The 14,644-nt window shown below is 37.9% G+C and overlaps 2 protein-coding genes across 2 annotated transcripts in view; one reads left to right on the plus strand and one right to left on the minus strand.

The window, feature by feature from the left end:
* LOC307156318 (serine/threonine-protein kinase Nek4-like) overlaps positions 1–14,644 on the minus strand; it is a gene marked incomplete at its 3' end in the record, with an annotated part of 945,281 nt that overhangs the window by 190,757 nt on the left and 739,880 nt on the right. The gene's annotated exons all lie outside the window — the stretch shown is intronic.
* On the plus strand, positions 11,164–12,273 carry LOC307156253 (GTPase IMAP family member 7-like; the record flags this gene model as incomplete). Its single annotated transcript, XM_079867547.1, has 1 exon — positions 11,164–12,273. The coding sequence occupies one exon, from the start codon at positions 11,164–11,166 to the stop codon at positions 12,271–12,273; it is 1,110 nt and encodes a 369-aa protein (XP_079723673.1).

Genomic DNA, 14,644 nt, shown 5'->3' on the forward strand with positions numbered 1-14,644 from the left:
TTCTTACAGAAGCCCCACTAACTGAAAGCTATTTTCAAACTGCATGTTTTGCATGAGTTTGGCTAATAATGTTTAGTGGTATATTGTTTTCATACTTGCATTTAAACAGTTTTAGCCACTGAGCATGGACTCCTGTACCGTCACTACTGTAGCTGCTAGTGTAAAACAAAGTGGAAAGATGTGGCTAGCATTCGTAGTGTCCATTCCCCGTGTTTACCTCGAAGGTAACGTTACATACAATAGCCGCATTAGCAGTTAGCTGCTATTTGTTAACCACAGTAGAGCAATAAAAACACAGTCTTACCTTTTCAATTTCTGGCAAGTCCCTGATGGTTGGGATGGCACCTTTTCCCAAACGGAGCTTCGAGGCCAAGTTCGCCTGATTTTGCCCCAAATTTGTAAATGATTCCGGTGTAAAATGTTTAGCACACACACCTAACGATACGCCACTTGAAAGAGTTGTTGGGACAGCGTCATTAAAAATGAATTTCCTCCACTGTTCCCTGATAGTTTCGTCCGTTTTTGGTAGATAAAACACATTTGCATGTTGTTTGTGGCAGTCACCCACAGAGCATCTCAGGTGTACACTCGGTTTCTCCATCTTTCTCGAGTCGACTAAACTGAATCTGAGGGGGAGAGGGGGAGAGGGGCGGGCTTCCCACGGCATAGGTTTGCGGTGTCCATATTTGGTATATCCTCCCTCGTCTTGACGTCAAGAGGGGGAAGAAATCAAAATCTCGTTTTTTCGTGCGCGTGCACGTGGCCTATTTTACAAACCCTGAGGTAAACAAACGCTTCACTTTTAAATATCGGCTTCCCGGCCAGTGTACAATCATTATGCAATCATAACATACATTGATTCTCGTGGAAAAGTGAAATTTCTACATTATGACTCCTTTAAATAATCTCATTACATTATTTAATGCAGTTTATTTGATTGGTAACAGCCCTTTAGCATCTTATTATTCTATTTTAATTTATTGATCAAATTTAAGAATTTTAAATGAAAGATGAAGCAAACGATTAGGGAAAAATGTCCTTTATAAAGGTTAAAATATCATAAATATGCTGATTTATATATGTTAAAGCTGACTGAACTGATGAGGATACTGTTTTGGAATAAATTATATTTACAACACACACACAAAAAAATCACATTTTTTTCCTGTTCTAACAAATGTTTTTACTCAGACAATGACCGACCGAAGAACAAATGAAAAAGCTTAAATGTTGAGCCCTGGTATATTTTTTTTATTATTATTCATTTATCTACCCATAAACCTGTCTTTAGGAAGCCAAGTTACAGTGGCAAGAATACCTTTGTGAAACCTTTGTGGGTGGTGGACAGGGTTTAAATTAAGACAGGAGTTTGCCTTAATCTAGTTGATCTTGCATTTCTTTTCTTTTATTACACAGCTGGTGTGTGCAGTTTTTTATTGCTTGCATTAAAATAATTTTCTCTGGTTTTGTTTTTTAATTGCAGTCTTTTTCTTCTGCCATTCATGCTTATCAGCTCCATGCAATCTTAAAGGGTAAGTTCGGTATTATACACTTAAAGCCCTGTTTACAGATCATTTCTGATGAAATAGAACGGTTAAGATTAAAATTTGGACACATGCTGCTGTCCCGAGAATTTTAGGTTTATTTCGCTTTCCCCCCCACCCCCACAATGGTTGTCAAGGTGCACTGGAACAATCCTTCCTAAAACACATTAAACTTTCGTTTACAAAGACCTGAAACTCACCGAGTGGTCAGGGGTGTTCACTGATATGCTCACTCAAAAATCGCTGAAAAAGATGCATTCCAACAGGTGTTTTACCATTAGTTGTAAAACTGTGGACCTATTTTTCCAAACGCGTCACACCCGTATATTCTTCCGTTGAGAGCTTGAATAATAGACACTCCAGCCCAGTTGGTGGCGATAATGCACCTTTGCCAATTGCAAGCAAACCACTGGCATTTCATTGAATACACAGAAGAAGCAGAAAAAGAAGCGGTTGGACAAAAACTACGATAAAACCTGTTGGAATGCATATTTTGCAGCGATTTTTGTGTGAGCATATCAGTGAACACCCCTGACCACTCGGTGAGTTTCACGTCTTTGTAAACGAAATTTTAATGTGTTTTAGGAAGGAATGTTCCAGTGCACCTAGACAACCATTCTGGAGGTGGGGGGGAAAGCGAAATAAACCTAAAATTCTCGGGACAGCAGCATGTGTCCAAATTTTAATCTTAAAGGGATAGTTCAGGATTTTAGACATGAATCTCTATAGCTTCCCCATAAGCAGTGTGGTGCATTGACCATGACTTACCCCCGACAGCGTCCTGTGAGCCGAGCTCCGGTCCAGTTTTGGTCAAGATGAAATTAGTCCGGCAAGATTGCTGGGGTCACGGCAATAAAGCTTTTTTCTTCTCAAATCAATATGTGTTCAAAAGAGTGATATATTTGCGTCACTAAAACGTTGTCTATGGAGAGGTCAGACCTCGTAATGGCTTGGCACTATTTTCTCCCCTGTCATATCACTACGCGCTGCCGCTATCTACAGCCAGCTGCGAGCTGCGCAGGCGCACACCACTTTTTCAGTTGTTCGGCAGTGTTTACAGCAGTGTTTACGTGCTCAGAACAGCTACACGAACGAGCTAACATAGCTACTCACCAAGAGCGATCAGTTTGTACAAGCTTTGTAGAAAATGGTGCGGAATCGTGACTATCCGGACTGTACAAACAAAGATGTGGCGCTTTCTCCTCACACATTTCAAAGATTTCCTGTGGCAGATGTTGCTCTGAGGCGACTTTGGCTCATTGCTCTGGGCTTCAATGTGAACACCAAACTGGCGAAGATAAAGAAGCTTCGCGTTTGCAGTGCACACTTCAGCGACGACGACTATGAAGTCAATGTTGTCATCGTCGCTGCTGTAGTCAGACATGTTATCGTTCTCTTTACGAGCTGTAAACAAAGTGACACGTGCGCGGCTCCCAGCTGGCTGTAGGTAGCGGCAGCGCGCAGTGATATGACGGGGAAGAAAATAGTGCCAAGCCATTACAAGGTCTGACCTCTCCATAGACAGCGGTTTTGTGCTGCAAATATATCACTCTTTTGAACACATATTGATTTGAGAAGAAAAAAGCTTTATTGCCGTGACCCCAGCAAACTTGCCGGACTAATTTCATCTTGACCAAAACTGGACCGGAGCTCGGCTCACAGGACGCTGTCGGGGGTAAGTCATGGTCAATGCACCACACTGCTTATGGGGAAGCTATAGAGATTCATGTCTAAAATCCTGAACTATCCCTTTAACCGTTCTATTTAATCAGAAACGATCTGTAAACAGGGCTTTAAGTGTAAAATACCGAACTTACCCTTTAAGCTTTTCTTGGTTCAGCTGCACACAGTCTGAAAATGTTTTTTGGCAGTTTGCTAAAATAAAAGACCCTAAGAGCTGTTGACTCTTCTACCTTGAGAAAGAACGTTAAAAGAACTGCATGACAAATCATGACATAAGACTGACATCACTCACAACGTACTAATGCATCCCTCATGAACAAATATAACGTCTGATGTTTGCACGCGCATACAGTTTACCATTACGACATCGTTCATGAATAAACATGACGTCTGAACACGGACAAATGGTGCGTGTTGACGCGTCAAAATTCACGCGTTTCGTTTAAAGACTTTTGAACGCGATCGCTTGCCATAGTGTTTACCACTGACTTCGCGGCGCTCATGTGATTGTCACTCACGAGTCACGGCTCACGTCGCGAGACAGTCTTGCAGTATAACGCAGTAACGCAGCCTGCTTACGGGGAAGTAACAGTAATCTAATTACTGTTTTTGCAATTGTAATCCCTTACTTTACTCGTTACTTGAAAAAAGTAATCGGATTACAGTAACGCGTTACTTCTAACACGTTACTGCCCATCAGTGGTTATAACGTTAAACTGCATTTAATAAATGCGATTTTCTGTAAAACATACTGTCATGAAAGGCTAAATGTATTAATTAATAATTATTGTTATTTGTTGTTTATAACTTTTGATCTTGGCCTCTGGCATTTGAAATGTAGACTATTGAGAGTTTTCTCATTTGGAATGCTTAATATAATTGTTTTCACATAATCAGATGGTTCAGATGTGATCGTGATATCCAAGTAAATAATGGGTTATATTATTTTTTTATTTTTTTTATGTAATAAAAGTGATTTTTTTTTTTCTCTGATGTGCTGGCCATAGTGTTTGTTCTACTTCAGTCAGGTTAGGTATGCAATCTGTTGATAGGTTATAGACTTTCTACTGATATCAACTGTCTTTCACAGCAAACGTCAATAGCAGAGGAGAAATCCCGCATAATTTAAAAATACTGCAATAATTGTGTCATGAAATGTAGTTTTAAGAGTATTTCAGGCGAGAACGTAGTTGTTTAAAGCTCAAATCTTTGGTTTATTTATAAAGCAATCGGACGCTCGGTGCTTGTACCCCGCCGAGAACAGCCTTTCCTTGGCTAGTGCTGCTGACGTTTGCCGCTGGCTCGGATGTCTCTAGTCTAGTGGTTTAACATTCGTCTTGTGTATATCTAACGGGCGATTTATTTATTTTATTTGTCTCATTAATCTATAATTTGTTCCTTGGCAAAACGTTTTAGCTGAGGGCAAAGTGAAGTTTCATAGCTTTAATTAACGTTTGTCTATTTACCTTTAACGTTGTAGCCTAGAGAGCTGACTTATGTTTGACTGAATCGTTGGCTTTATTATTGTACAGCTTCTTATACCTTTTAGGATACTTATACTTTTAGAATGGCTATTATTGATCATTAAAACTGACATTTAACAAAATTTTCATTTTATTTTATATATTTAAAACATATAAAATATTTTATTATAGCCTACATTCTCTTCACTGTATGTACATAATAAAATTAAATGACACAACCCTGTCTCTTTTTGCTAAATGTTAGTTTTAATGATCAATATTATGTTTTTTATTCATCATATTTTTAAAATGAAAACAAAAAGAGTCTCAGTGTTCGAATTGAGGGGGGGCTGGGGGGGTCCGGTATGGGGGGGGGGGGACCTCCCATAAGCATCAAGGGACCCCCCATAAGGCCCAAAAAAAAAACGCTCAAGTGCGCCACACGCTGTTTTCTGAAGGAATTTACAGACTGTTGAATTTAAAAACACATACATTTTATTTATCGTGCCATTTATACGCCAAAAAAATTATTTTATTGTATTTTTTTTTTGTTGCATGTACGCACTGCAAACCCCTTGGGCAGGATTAGAGGTGTGGAGTACGTGCGTATTACACGCCATAAAGTGCGTATCATATGCACGCAAAAACTATTTTTGGCAAATAAATGGTACGAGAAATAAATTTCGTGCTATAGAAGCACTTTCACGAGAGTCTGGCAGATCCTCATTTTCACCTCACGATGACGGTAAGATAATATTTCTTTCTTTTATGATTGTTTGGTAATTTACTGATCTGAATATAATTTTGACATTAACGCTTGTCCGGGACATGCGTGTGTTTTTTTAAGGGACAAGTGTAAGAGAATTGTACTTGCCCAACCGGACAAATGCCCTGATTAAAACAATTTTCTGTTATGAGGTGAGAAAAGACCCAATAGCGAGTGACAATGAATCAGTCTTTTAATGAATGAGGTAGCCTCCAGCAGAGCAGTTCAACGGAATAGTTCTTTGTAGATAATAAACAACAGAAACAGCCAAGATTAGGCCAGTAATAGTAAATAGAAATAATCCTCCTCCAAACAGAATTCAGACAGCGGGGAGCGGCGATGCGAGAACACAGCAGGTCGCTAGCCTCAGGTCATAGAGATGGTTGAACAGTGGAAACACAGTGGGGAACAGCAGTAGCACAGTCAAGCGTATCACTGGACACAGAGAGCTGGTTAGAGCATGAGTAGTAATACTTGCTGCTAGATGAAATCCCCGACAGGACACGATAGGAAACGGCTGGACAGAACAGGACAGGGAAAAGGTAGAACGAGTAAGTTTCACAGTTCTTCATTCAGTTGAGGTCAACAAACAATCCGACAAAGAGGCAGGAGAAAGAGAAAGAAGAAGTAGCAAACGTAATCAGAGAGAAAAGGGGACAGGTGCGATGCACTTAGGGTAGAACAGGAGAAGATAGGAAACAGCTGGAACAAGGAGAGTGAGAGATAGATTGCGAGCGTAACACAAGAGAGTGTAAAGAATGAAGTAACCAGAAGGGGGCGGAAAAGGATAGGAAAAGCCAGAATCATGACATTTTCAATATCAAAAAAGTAAAATAAGAAATAACGTACTTGGTTACTAACGTAACCTCAGTTCCCTGAGAGTAGAGAAAGAGTATAGAGAGTTAAAATTAGGGAAAGAAATACCCTTTATAAAGCTAAAAAAATATATAAAAATGATAAGAGTGTTTTCCAACAGTGATGTAATGAAACATTGACAATTTAAGTTTGAAGAGAGTAAGCATCTGTTTAGGCTGGAAATGTAATTTTGACAAAAAAAGAACTTTTATTTCAAATAAATCTTAATTTTAAATCAGCCTACTTCAGTGTGATATTTTATCATATTATCATGCTTAACACTGAGAATTTGAATAATTGAAATGTGATGATCAGATGCAGATATCTAAATCAGAGAATATCATATCGGGAGGTTTGCGGATGGATTATTTATTTTTAACAGTGGATTCGGGGGACTCAAAGTGCACCATATTAATGAATTTATCTTTAAAATGTACAAAATTTTCTTCCGGGTGGGCATGCCCCCAGACCACCCTAGAGATGATCGGGGTTTTAGCACCTACGCCTCATTTTGAGCCAGGAAAAACCCGGATTATAACATAGATTTTGGGTGGAGAAAAGTCTTTGTTCATCAATTATGCACAGAGTTAAAGGTATAGCGGAGGATCTTTCCAAATTTTCCGAATTCTCCTGAGTCGAACTTATCAAGTCCGAACTACCAAGGACTCAAGTCCGAACTTTGCGTACTTGGTATTGAGAAACGGCTTTAGTGGATAATGTCTATTAATAGTCAACTGATCATAAACAATATATTAATCTGTTGATAGGTTATAGACTTTCTACTGATATAAACTGTTTTCACTTTAATTAGATAGTCCTAAAATATATACATATATTTTAACGCTTAGTTGAGAATGTCAATTAATAGTCTACTGATCATAAACAATTTATTTGTTGACAAGCAACAAATAAGCAACTACATGTAATCTTTAGTTGACTATCAACAGATTATCTACAAATGGTTAAAACATTTTTAAAAACAGTTTTAAATCAGCTAAAATAATCATTAATTTGATGCACATGAGACCCCTTGAGTAGGATATACAGTATCATATACTTCATATGCTGACATGACTGTTGACATTTAACTGACAGTTTGATCTTGAGTTGTTGGTACTCAATCTACATAAAGTTAGTTGACAATTGAAAGTTAGTCGCCAATTGGTTAATAACCTGTTGCAAAATAACATTGACAGTCAACAGGCACTTTTTTGTAAAATCTGTAGATTAACACTTGAATTGTACCCTATAGTCTATAGGCAGTCAGTTGAACGTATGTTACTTGTCTGTTGAACCAGTGTTGTTGAATGTCAACTGATGCACTGTTGACAAGCTACTGAATGGCTACTAATAACTAGTATAGTCTCAACGAACGGACTATCAAAATAAAGTGTTACCATCATCTTTACTGTAACTATTACGTTACTTGTACAATAAAAAAAATTGATTTGCTTACCTGTCTATCAATACACTCACGAGAGCAGAGTCTCTGTCAAGTCCAAGATTGTCGCGCAGCTCTCTCCATCTCGAAAACGCCTGGCCGATATTTATCCGGGCTGTCACACAGTCTGCGTGTATCCGAAGAGAGGCGACATTTCTTTTCCGGGACGGACAGTTATTTAAAATCGGAATTTCTCTGAAATAAAAAAATCTTTGGAGACTTTTGAGATATTGTAAGTACACAACTGGAGGAAATATATCACACTGTGCAAGTTATTGTAATAAACCTAAATCAGGGGCTAATGTTGTGGCTAGAGAAATCTACTCTATAAAGCAAGCAGCACCACGGGATTAGAAACAATAATCTTTATTTAACATAATTCATTCAGTTACCAAACATTTCAGAGACTGGGTCGGGTTCTAAATGTCCCAAAGACCTATGTTGAGTAGCCTGGGCGGACAACACCACAATGGAGCATGCTACACAGAGGAAACCGCAAATAAATAGACAATATAAAAGCTAGTATACACGCAATAAATATGCAAAAGCTATAAAACACATCACCACCGCAAGACACGGCACACATTCACAAGGCACGTGCACCTAACACCCAAGACGCCATCAGACTGCAACATACGAACTTAGTTCATTCTAACCCTCCCACCCCTCATGATATGGTTATACTGCTAGATTTAAAAGCACAGACACACACATATAAAGTTTGGTACTTAACTCTCTCAGGAGACGAGACCCTCCCCCAGGGTCTAGGCTTTGGTGCTGTTTGGTCAAGGGGAAAAAAACAGACACCAATACAGCGCTCGTGGGGCCTCCGAGCAGTAGTGGAAACGGAGCACCCCTCTTCTGAAAAGCTGCGACGCCCAACGCACTCCTATACCCGGCCTTATCTACAGTTTAGCCCGCTACTCTATCTTCGCCGCCGGCAGCCCTAAAAGTGTTATATAGACAAAGAGTTCCTTCTTTGCTTTAGAATAACAGGTGTTCTGTTTATGATAGTATATAAATAATCCAAATGCATATTATTTATTTAGAAAAAAATTTTTTTTATTAATCCTGTCAAACATTAATCTTATAGGAGAGCAAAACTGTTGAAACTCTGGTGATGTTATGAAAGCAAACTGAGCAGAAAATCACTGCAGGCATGAAACAACTAGCCTGGAAATCCAGACCTAAATCTAAAAGATTAATGGTCTGGCGTCGACTAATGAAGATCGGCCAGCTCGAGGGGCGGCACCAAGCATGCATTTGAAAATCTCACTGCACGCAATTGGATAACATTATGACCAATCACAACAATAAACCCCATACGCTTAGCTACCAGCGGAGCTAACTGGTAGATTAGACTCTTACCGTAGAAACAGTAAAACAGCAAAAACGTCCTTCTAACTCGTTCATTGTAGCGGCCAAAGCCGTTTCAAACAACTGGTGTTCATCCATAGCCATATTGCAATGTTAACTTATGACTTCGACGTCATCTGTTTAGCTCACCTCTGGCCCGCCTATATCAGATAACCCGATGTGATTGGTGCAGCTCAGATTGAGGGGCATATTTACTCGAGCATCATTACTCGACACCAGAGTAAACTCGCTGAGCAAATTCAACTTGTGCTCTCGTGAGAACTCTAGATTACCAGGGTATGAAACAGCACTGACCACATGACATTTAGCATGATCACATGAGGAGTTTTGAAGCTGGTTGTCACAGTGTAGGTCTAGTTTGTCTTGTTTTATGGATGTGCTTTCGTTCTGGTATAATTTTGGAGTTTGAAACATATTTATATACATTCTTCCCTTACTGATTACATTTTTCCAAGAAAGGCTATGCATTTATACTTCCGGTCACTTTAAATCTATGAAATCACAAACATGGATGGATTTCCATGGATTCATCATCAAAATAACAAATGTTTTACAAATGCTCCAGGAAAGGTTATATTGTTTTATTGTTGTTTTAAAATATTTTACATAAAAGCACCAAAGTCATGCATTAATGCAGAAAGCTAGCCTAGAAATCCAGACCCAAATGTGAAAGATTAAGGGTCTGGCACTGAGTAATGAAAATCGGCCAACTCGAGGGGCGGCACCAAGCATGCGTTTGCCAATCTCACAGCACGCAATTGTATAACACTACGACCAATCACTGTTGTGATTGCGCTGTCACTAGCGCGTCGTCATCTGTTTAACTCGGCTCTGGCCTGCCTATAGGCTATCAGATACACCGATGTGATTGGTGCAGCTCGGATACAAAGGCATAATGAGCATCATTACTCAATGCCAGAGTAAACTCGCTGAGCAAATTAAAACTGTGCTCTCGTGAGAACTCTGGATTTCCAGCAGAGAGCTGCGAAAGAGTTGCAAAAATGCATAAAAGTGCATAAATCACAACTATATCACATGGAATGGATTGTCATATAATGGCTCACACAACCTCTGAGTTTTGGATCTACCTATTTGCATTACAATTGTGTACAAAAAAAATAAACATTAATTTGGACCTGAGGCTGTATAAATAAGTTTTGTCTGCATGAGTGTGAGAGAGAAACTCTGGCCTCCGGTTGTGGCTTCTTTTATTCTCTATAAAATGTCAATAGAGCAAAGATAAATAAATATATTTGTTGTGTGTGTGTGTGTGTGTGTGTGTGTGTGTGTGTGTGTGTGTGTGTGTGTGTGGCACAGACGGCCAGGACTGGGTCTATTGGACTATGGGCAACAGCAACAGAAAAGGTTCAGACAAATCTACTGAGATGTAAGAAGTTCCTCCTTTTGAGAATTACATAAATACTTGCAGTGACATTAAATACTTTTTTTTTTTTTTTTTTTTTTTAAATCTTACTATCCAATGCATTTTATTGCATTCTAAAACATTACAGGCCTATTGTATACTTTTGACTCCACTATTTATTATAAACACACATCATTCCTCAGGATAAAAATCAAACTCGTCAAAACTAAAGTGAACAAAGATAATTTAGACTTTCAAAAGACTCATAATTCAGTTCATGTTTATTTGTATAGCTTTTTTTCTTCAGACAGTGCATGTTTCAATCCTTCAGTGACATAAATCAAGAATTTCCCTTTGCAACCTGTATGAAATATAATATAGTATAAAATAGTGTTTATAGTTTTGAGTTTTTATGCTTTCTATGGTATTTGACTTGATTTTAAGCAATTTAGAAAAACAACAATGTAACAATAATGTTAATAATGTCCTGAATATTATTTCTGACATTACAGATATGCAGCTCAGCAATGTGCACGCATAATGAAAGGTAATAACAGTGTTAATAAAATAAGACTACAGTCAACATGCTATAGGTTTTTTAACCAGTATTCAAAACACTTTTTACTTACCAGAATGTCTTTTTCCAAATAGGGTCTAAACCTGCAATAAAAATGGCTCTTCTTGGAAAAACAGGAGATGGGAAAAGCAGCAGTGGAAATACAATTCTCAGTGGAAAAATATTCACAACTCAATGTTCACCTGAATCTTCAACAGCTGAATGTAAATCAGGAGTAGCGATGGTTGGTGGAAGAACAGTCACAGTTATTGACACACCTGGAATCTTTGACACACGTCTTAGTGAGGAAGTCATCAAATCTGAGATCATTAGATCCATTACTGAATGTGCTCCTGCTGTTGATGCGTTTGTCATCGTTCTAAAAGTTGGAAAGTACACAGAACAGGAAATACAGATTCTGGATAAAATAGTTGAATGTTATGGAGAGGATACCTTTAAACATGGAGTGGTTTTATTCACTCATGGTGAAGATCTAGATGGTCAAACCATAGAGGCATTTGTGAAGAAGAGTCCAAAACTACAGGAGCTTGTCAATAAATGTGGAGGCCGCTGTCACGTCATTGACAATAAACAATGGAAAAAACGTTTTTGGGGTAACAGGAGGAACAAAGTTCATGTGAAAAATATGCTGGAGACCATCGACAAGATGGTGAAAGAGAACGGCTGCTACACCAATGAGCTGCTGTCAAGTGTAGAGGAAGACATTCAAGACGAGATGAATGGTATGGACACTATTCATTTGACTCCAGAGGAGAAGCGAGAGGCAGCGAAGAAGAAGGTTCATAAAAAATATCTCATTAGGTTTGCAGGAGTGGCTACAGGGACTCTGGTTGGTGCTTTTATGGGCATCGGCGTCGCAGTGGGATCTGTTGTGGCTTTACTGAAAGCAGCTAAATTGCCAAAAACATTTCAAGCAATAGCCACAGGTGTAACTGCTGCAAGCACATTAGCATCAACAGCAGGAGGAGCAGCAACAGCAACAGCAGCAGCAACTGCAGCGCTTGCAGGAGCGATCGGAGGAGGAATCACTGGATACAAAGCAGCAGAAGAGGCTGATTCTGTGCGTGACGCCATTAAGATGGCAACCAAAGCTAACTGTGAGAATGCAAAAGAGGCTGTTAGAAAGGCAGAACAAATTCCTTCTAATGTTTATAAGACATGCACTGTGTACTCCGACCGAAATAATTTCCTTGCGAAAATTTGAGCAGTTATTATGCATTCCATTATATTTCCATTGACTGACTCATTGATGCCAATCATAAGTGAATTATCCATTACTGTAAGTTGGTTGTTTCTCTCCAGTAAATTGGTCTAGCGCATTTGCAATACTGCCTGAATCGATTTGCATGCGTTCGGACCGCTCTCTCATTGCATCATCTATAGCGATTCGATAACCAATAATGTAACAGTGCTGGATGAAATGGATATTTCCATTTCAAGAACTCAAACAAAAAGCTACTTTTTGATAGTCAACAGTCAAGTTTGGGAAAATTCATCTACTGCTGTGTATATAAATAAGTGGCTATTCAAAAGTGTGTTTGTGTCTGAGCAGATTTTCCATTGCTTTCCTATGTGAACATGCATTAGTCTCTTTGCATTTATTTGCTTTTTTGAAGTTTTCCTGTTTTAAAATGTTTAAAATTCCAATGTTCAACCACTCCAAAAACACAATGTTTGACACAGCATTATTAAACATAAACTCTAAAAATCTTTCAGTGATTGCTTGATTTGGAAATATACCAAACTAAATGACTAAAATTCCAACAGTTAAATTTACCTAAAATGTACACGTGTTATCCATTTTTTTTTCATGAACATTTTGCATCGCACAAACAAATTGTAAGATATGCTTCATATTTTTGTTACATTTCAATTAACATATGGACAAAAAAAAATTATTTGATGAAATTAATTGATCAGTTTCAATATACTCAGTATATATTCTTCATCTTTAACAACAATGACATTTCCACACAAGTTGGACACAATTAATCATACAAACAGGGGAATCTGTTTTCCCAGGTGTTTTTTTTTTTTTTTTTTTTTTGCCACAGATTGTATAAGGAGAGTAAAGGAGAGTTATTTTGTGTATTTTTGCTCAGGATTATTATCTGTTATTGTGTTAATGTGGGATCTGGTATTGATTAAGCTGCATGCTTCTTAATTTGAAAAGCAATAGTGCAGTGATAGTTACACATGTATGCATGTGTTTTTAGTGGATTACTCATATATTGGTTTTTTTATTGATTTCTTCAAATTATTTGAGTTCCTTTAACTTTGTAGTGTACTAATTTTGAGTGGTCATGGTACTAAATGTAGTTATTCAGATTGCTCAATTCATAAGGTATAATGTATCATATAAGGTTAAAGGTTTATAGTTATGAAGACATGATCTTGCTAATCCTAACCTTTCTGAGCCTTTTTGTGTTAAATTGATTTTGCGTGTGTTTGTAATTACTAGTCACTGTTTAATTTAGTTCATGTCTCAAACACATTTGTAATCATTCTCTCTCTTTTTTAGCATTGTGATAAATAATTTGTCTTCAATAAACTCTTTGTTTTGACTCTATCTCTCTGTCTGCTTCGTGGTCATTATGATCTCTACTTACCCAGGGGGCAAAGGGGGTTTAGCAGACATGGGCTGCTGTAAAAGGTTGTCATATAAAAATGAAATCTATGATGTCTGAGGATCACAACCTGGGTGGCCAACCCGGTCAACAAGCTGCTGGAAACTTGTAATTAGGGTCAAAACAATGTTACCTCAAATTCGTCTTTAACTCCCAGAATCACCCAAACATGCTAAAACGGTTTAATTATATTCATGAATCATGAGCCATATCTCCCTGATACTTTATGCTAGAAACAAACTGAGCACATCTTTAGAAAGAGTGGAAGATAAGCTTTCATCTGATGCCTTGATTGTACATGTAATTAGAATGTAAGAGTTAACAATGCCTCTTAATTCATAGGTAGGCAAAAAAAAAAAAAAAAAAAAAAAAATTGAACATTCCATTTGTAATCGGTAGCATTCTTTTCCCTTTGTTGTTCTTACAATAACCAAATTACCATGTAAAGTTAACTTTTACTGGATAAAATCATATTTTGATTTTTTTTTACTAACCAGACAGTCCTCATGGCCCATAACACACTTAGAGGGAATTCAATTTCAAGCCTATAATAGCCTGCCAATTCAAACAAGATCCAAGAAAGAAGTTTACCATTATCTGGTGTTAATTGTATACTGCTCTGTTTCTGTATGTACAGTATATCGTTTGCATATTTATGCAATATCAATTATTTGTATTGCAATGTCTATTTCTAATATTCTTTCACAAGTGGGATAGCTTTATTTATTCTATTGAAATAAAAAAAAGGGATTTGAGGATTTTGGGTTAGGTTGGTTAGTGTTCAATCCTGGTGTTTGGAGTGTGAGACAAAGGTACTGACAACTAAATGCTGAAAGACTAAAACCCACAGGAGTCATGTGTGGAGTTGGTTTAAAAGTATTTAGGTACATGTAAGAGTCTAGAATATTGCAATATTATTGTTTAGTGCAGAAGATGCGCTTTTAACGT

This window comes from Squalius cephalus, assembly GCF_949319135.1.
Source record: "Squalius cephalus genome assembly, chromosome: 3".
Taxonomy (NCBI): domain Eukaryota; kingdom Metazoa; phylum Chordata; class Actinopteri; order Cypriniformes; family Leuciscidae; genus Squalius; species Squalius cephalus.